Below are 6,721 nucleotides of genomic sequence, written 5' to 3' on the forward strand. Positions count from 1 at the left end.
TAAATTAATGACAACTAGAATCTGATTGGTTGCTATAGGCAACATCTCCACTTTTTCAAACCCGCAGTTTAGAAAATATATCCTTTTGTGTCACACAAAAGGAAACAAACATTGCAGAGAAAGGCTGTTACAAATGTTTTAATTGTAACATGTGCAACTCTATGTAAGTTTTTCCATATGGTGGCACTATGGTGTGTACTTATTAAGATGTCCGTGTTCCACATGTTGGAAAAACTATTGACATATTACAATGGAGAACATTGGAGCATGATGAACACAGCTATGTAAACTAATCCTTTAATTTTAAACCGATATCTGTACATTTTGCTCTGTGTTCTCACCAAGTTCATGAGCTTTGTGTTTTTATAATTGACCATGTACCCTGAGGCTGAATGTGGTGACACTGATGGCTATTGTGCCCGGAGGAATGTTGGATTTACAACCTTAATACAGTTGCACCAAAGGGCTTAAAATTCTCATATTTGTATGAACTGTTTTCTTGATCCTCGGGGATATTTATCATTCTAGCAAACCATTTTCTGACCTCATTACAATTAGTTATTTATTCATATCTCCTACTGATACCTTTTTATATTAATAGGATTTATTTTTACAGATATTTGCACCTGGGGGTTACAGTTTTTCCCCACTCAATCCCCACTCTGTCAGCATCAATGTGGGAGGCATAGCTTTGTACCACATACACAATAAGTATATTCTCTAGACCAGTGGTTCCCAAACTTTTGCAGTTCGCTGCACCCTTAGAGTCTCCATAATTTTTTCAAGGCACCCCTCCAAAATAATTACCGAGCAGTCCTGTTTTAGAAGTAGTTGGGTAAAAAAAAACGTAAAAAGTATTTAGGTGAGGACAGAAATACTTATTTAGTTGTTTGCAAAAATAATACGCATAGATCCAAGGAAAAAATTATATTTTTATATATTTTTTTCAATTATATTTCTGTCAAAGAATAATTGACAACTAACTCACACTGTTACCTCCTTCATCTCCACACACTCTGCCCCCTCTGCATCCAGTCATGCTGCCCTATCTGCCCTCTCACTCTGCCCTCTCTCACGCTGCCTCCTCTCACGCTGCCCCGTCTGCCCTCTCTCAGCGCTGCCCTCTGCCACCTCTCACTCTGCCCCTCTCACTGTGCCCTCTCTCACACTACCTCCTCACTCTACCCTCTCTCATGCTGAGCCTCTGCCTCCTCTCACTCTGCCCCTCTGCCCTCTCTCACTCTGCCCCTCTGCCCTCTCTCACTCTACCCTCTCTCACGCTGCCTCCTCTCACTCTGCCCCTCTGCCCTCTCTCACGCTACCTCCTCTCACTCTGCCCCTCTGCCCTCTCTCACACTGCCCCTCTGCCGTCTCTCACGCTGCCTCCTCTCACTCTGCCCCTCTGCCCTCTCTCACTCTGCCCCTCTGCCCTCTCTCACACTGCCTCCTCTCACTCTGCCCCTCTGCCCTCTCTCACACTGCCTCCTCTCACTCTGCCCTCTCTCACGCTACCTCCTCTCACTCTGCCCCTCTCTCACGCTGCCTCCTCTCACTCTGCCCCTCTGCCCTCTCTCACACTACCTCCTCACTCTACCCTCTCTCATGCTGAGCCTCTGCCTCCTCTCACTCTGCCCCTCTGCCCTCTCTCACTCTGCCCCTCTGCCCTCTCTCACGCTACCTCCTCTCACTCTGCCCCTCTGCCCTCTCTCACACTGCCCCTCTGCCGTCTCTCACGCTGCCTCCTCTCACTCTGCCCCTCTGCCCTCTCTCACTCTGCCCCTCTGCCCTCTCTCTCTGCCCTCTCTCACACTGCCTCCTCTCACTCTGCCCCTCTGCCCTCTCTCACACTGCCTCCTCTCACTCTGCCCTCTCTCACGCTACCTCCTCTCACTCTGCCTCCTCTCACTCTGCCCCTCTCTCACGCTGCCTCCTCTCACTCTGCCCTCTCTCACGCTACCTACTCTCACGCTGCCTCCTCTCACTCTGCCCCTCTGCCTTCTCTCACGCTGCCTCCTCTCACTCTGCCCCTCTGCCTTCTCTCACTCTGCCCTCTCTCACGCTACCTCCTCTCACTCTGCCCCTCTGCCCTCTCTCACGCTACCTCCTCTCACTCTGCCCCTCTGCCCTCTCTCACGCTACCTCCTCTCACTCTGCCCCTCTGCACTCTCTCACACTGCCTCCTCTCACTCTGCCCCTCTGCCCTCTCTCACGCTACCTCCTCACTCTGCCCTCTCTCACGCTGCCTCCTCTCACTCTGCCCCTCTCACGCTGCCTCCTCTCACTCTGCCCTCTCTCACGCTACCTACTCTCACTCTGCCCCTCTGCCCTCTCTCACGCTGCCTCCTCTCACTCTGCCCCTCTGCCCTCTCACGCTGCCTCCTCTCACTCTGCCCCTCTGCCTCCTCTCACTCTGCCCTCTCTCACTCTACCCTCTCTCACGCTGCCTCCTCTCACTCTGCCCCTCTGCCCTCTCTCACGCTGCCTCCTCTCACTCTGCCCTCTCTCACGCTACCTCCTCTCACTCTGCCCCTCTGCCCCTCTCTCACTCTGCCCTCTCTCACACTGCCTCCTCTCACTCTGCCCCTCTGCCCTCTCTCACTCTGCCCCTCTGCCCTCTCTCACGCTACCTCCTCACTCTGCCCTCTCTCACGCTGCCTCCTCTCACTCTGCCCCTCTCACGCTGCCTCCTCTCACTCTGCCCTCTCTCACGCTACCTACTCTCACTCTGCCCCTCTGCCCTCTCTCACTCTGCCCCTCTGCCCTCTCTCACGCTGCCTCCTCTCACTCTGCCCCTCTGCCTCCTCTCACTCTGCCCTCTCTCACTCTACCCTCTCTCACGCTGCCTCCTCTCACTCTGCCCCTCTGCCCTCTTTCACTCTGCCCTCTCTCACGCTACCTCCTCTCACTCTGCCCCTCTGCCCTCTCTCACTCTGCCCTCTCTCACACTGCCTCCTCTCACTCTGCCCCCTCTCACACTGCCTCCTCTCACTCTGCCCTCTCTCACGCTACCTCCTCTCACTCTGCCCTCTCTCACGCTGCCTCCTCTCACTCTGCCCCTCTCTCACGCTGCCTCCTCTCACTCTGCCCTCTCTCACGCTACCTACTCTCACTCTGCCCCTCTGCCCTCTCTCACGCTGCCTCCTCTCACTCTGCCCCTCTGCCTTCTCTCACGCTGCCTCCTCTCACTCTGCCCCTCTGCCCTCTCTCACTCTGCCCCTCTGCCCTCTCTCACTCTGCCCCTCTGCCCTCTCTCACGCTACCTCCTCTCACTCTGCCCCTCTGCCCTCTCTCACGCTGCCTCCTCTCACTCTGCCCTCTCTCACACTGCCTCCTCTCACTCTGCCCCTCTGCCCTCTCTCACGCTACCTCCTCTCACTCTGCCCTCTCTCACGCTGCCTCCTCTCACTCTGCCCCTCTCTCACGCTGCCTCCTCTTACTCTGCCCTCTCTCACGCTACCTACTCTCACTCTGCCCCTCTGCCCTCTCTCACGCTGCCTCCTCTCACTCTGCCCCTCTGCCTTCTCTCACGCTGCCTCCTCTCACTCTGCCCCTCTGCCTTCTTTCACGCTGACTCCTCTCACTCTGCCCCTCTGCCTTCTCTCACGCTGCCTCCTCTCACTCTGCCCCTCTGCCCTCTCTCACTCTGCCCCTCTGCCCTCTCTCACTGCCTCCTCTCACTCTGCCCTTTCACGCTGTCCCCGCTGCCCCCCTCTCACTTTGCCACTCTCTCTGTCACTTTCACTCTGCCCCCCTCTCACTCTGCCACCACACTGCCGCCCCCCCCCCCCCCCCCCCCCCGCAGCGGCCAGCCAGAGGAATAAGAAAATAAAACGAATTAAAAACTTACTAATCCGCGCGGTGCCGGGACCCAGCATCCTCCTCTCTCCCACAGCTTGTCGGGCGCGCTGCAGGAGAGAGGAGTATGCTGGGTCCAGGCACCGCGCGGATTGGTAAGTTTTTTTTCTTCTTTTTCCTCTGGCTGGTCGCGGCACCCCTGGGAGCCGCGGCGCACACTTTGGGAACAGCTGCTCTAGTGGTTTATATGTCTTTGAAATGTTAATGTTCGTACTTTAATAATGATTTTTTTCCCATCTAGAACCAGTATTGTAGATTGTCTTCTATAATTATAATGGAACACATTTTGCACATTTCAGTTGCAACGTTGCTAGGGAAAGTGCAGCTGGACAAATCGGTGCACTTGAGCAAATTAAGAAGCATTGCAGTTCCGCATTTTTTTGTGGCACGGGATGAAACTTCCAACAATCCAAATACTGGGACTGTCCCTAGTTTGCAGTTATGAACAGGTAGATAAGGTATACAGATGAATATATACATTGTTCTAATAGATCAATTTATCGAACAAGTCAGTGCCTCAAGCCTCATTTACATATGGGGTTATTCTATAGTGTCCTATCAGTGGGCCACCCTTAGATAAAGACGCTACATCATACTTGCCAACTTTTCCTCGTTGGCTTCAGGGAGATCCCGGGGGACGTGGGCGTGCAGGGGCAGGGCTTGATGAATTGCATCATTTTGGCTAAGATGACACAATATTCGCATCATTAAGCCCCCCCCCCCCCCCCCCCCCCCAACTTATCTATTGCGGGGACAAGAACCGGGAGGTTGCCCTGTTCTCCCGGGAGGACTCCCAGAAATGCGGAAGTCTCCCGGACATCCCAGTAGAGTAGCAACTATGTGTTAAAGAAAAGCAGCTAATGAATCTCTAGAGACTGAAGTGTCTTTTACATTTCTGTCTCCATTACTGAAGTCATGTTGTCTTACCTGTCAGTCTTTGATTAAATCTTGGCCTCCATGAAAGTGGCCACCTCCATAGCCATCTATACATGGACATAGGACACAATTTCTGAACTGTGTCATCATTATGCCACAGATGGTGAAGCCAACCACGTCTTGTACTGGCTCAGCATCAGGGAGAATGCCAGACTCTTCAGGGAGTGAGGGAGATCACCCCTATTTCAGGGAATCTTCCTGACATTCAGGGAGAGTTGGCAAGTAGCATCAGGGAGAATGCCAGACTCTTCAGGGAGTGAGGGAGGTCACTCCTACAGTAGAAATAATTACTCTATTAGAGAAAGTACCCAGAAAATCCTTCTCCATTATACCACCCATGTCATGCTAAGCAGTGATTTTTATGTCCCCAGATTTCTATTTTTAAATCTGCTAATCTTACTCCAAAAAGTTGTGCAGGCTGACAGAGGGAGGCAGTAACTTACTATTACAAAAAAATATATAAAACGGTACACAAGTATATTTCTTCCCAACATACAGAGCCGTACACATCCCGAGATGCGTCCATCCATTATCAGCAGCGAATGCGCCTTGTTTACAGTACGTCAACATCAGCGCGTATACGCATTTGCCCTGTAGCAATTGTAAACCATACGCCTCCTGTTAGGCTTAGATGCGTGTTCCTGTAGGTCTGCATGAGCCGTGTTTGCGTGAACACGCCTTCAGTGTACTCGGTCTGCGATTGAAAGCCCTGTCCCCCAGATACTGAGTGCCAGATACTCAAGTCTACATATGTGTGTGGCCTCTTTCTGGGTTTGCACAGAGTAATTTCATGCAACCTGGGATCTGTCACACTTTGCATCAGCCCCTTAATTGGCAAATGTTTAACAGAATTGCATTATGTTATGTTTGGACATATATATATATATATATATATATATATATATATATGTATGTATGTATGTATGTATGTATAGCCTTACAGCCCCTTGAAGTGCAGTGTACCATACAATGCACATGCCTCACACAATGCACATGCCTCACACACTGCACATGCCTCACACACTGCACCCATGCCCCTGTATCTCCTGCAGCCATGGCTGAGTCTGTGACCTGACTGAACTCAGCAGCTCATTCTCCTCGCCCGCTGACGTCACACTAACTGGCCCCTCCCCCTAAATCACACACTTCCTTTTCCTTCCCATCCCAGTCTCAGCCCCGCCTCTACGTGTTATTGTCAACTGGAAAGGTCCAATCAGAGCAGAGGGACAGCTTTCCTCGCGCATCATCCCACCAATCCCCGGCCGGCCCCGTCTGCAGGGCGGAAACTAGGGGCGTGTCCCGCCGGGTCGGGAAACAAAGAGAGAGAAAAGAGGGAGCGGGGGATACAGGGAACAGCGGGACTAGCGGCCGGCGCGGAGTGCCGGGACCCCGGGGACATGGTGATGATCCCCCCCGCACGCTGTGCTGAGATGCCGGGCGGAGGGGTCACCTCCTGGGCTCCCGAGCTGGAAGACATCCGGGTGAGGCTGGCGGCGCTGGGCGAGGAGGGAGAGGAGAGGCCGGAGGAGGAGGCGCTGTACCCCGGGGACATGCTGCAGCTGCTGGGCGGCCAGGCCGCGCTCTCCGTGCGCAGGAAGAGCGTCAACACCAACGAGCTGGTACCGGTGCCCAGCTCCGAGCACGTCGCCGAGATCGTGGGGAGGCAGGGTGAGTACCCCGGCCTGTAGGGAGGAGGGGGGAGGCAGGGTGAGTACCCCGGCCTGTAGGGAGGAGGGGGGAGGCAGGGTGAGTACCCCGGCCTGTAGGGAGGAGGGGGGAGGCAGGGTGAGTACCCCGGCCTGTAGGGGGGGAGGCAGGGTGAGTACCCCGGCCTGTAGGGGGGGGAGGCAGGGTGAGTACCCCGGCCTGTAGGGGGGGGAAGCAGGGTGAGTACCCCGGCCTGTAGGGGGGGGGGGGAGGCAGGGTGAGA

General features: G+C 54.0%; 1 protein-coding gene across 1 annotated transcript in view; it reads left to right on the top strand.

The window, feature by feature from the left end:
- Positions 1–6,083: 6,083 nt before the first annotated feature.
- The window catches only part of MEX3C (mex-3 RNA binding family member C), an 8,884-nt gene continuing 8,246 nt past the window's right edge, over positions 6,084–6,721 (top strand). The window contains 1 exon segment of the mRNA XM_075185515.1: positions 6,084–6,459. Within this exon segment, the coding sequence (XP_075041616.1) occupies positions 6,189–6,459 (271 nt within the window). The 5' untranslated portion in view covers positions 6,084–6,188.

This window comes from Mixophyes fleayi, chromosome 1 (assembly GCF_038048845.1).
Source record: "Mixophyes fleayi isolate aMixFle1 chromosome 1, aMixFle1.hap1, whole genome shotgun sequence".
Classification (NCBI taxonomy): domain Eukaryota; kingdom Metazoa; phylum Chordata; class Amphibia; order Anura; family Limnodynastidae; genus Mixophyes; species Mixophyes fleayi.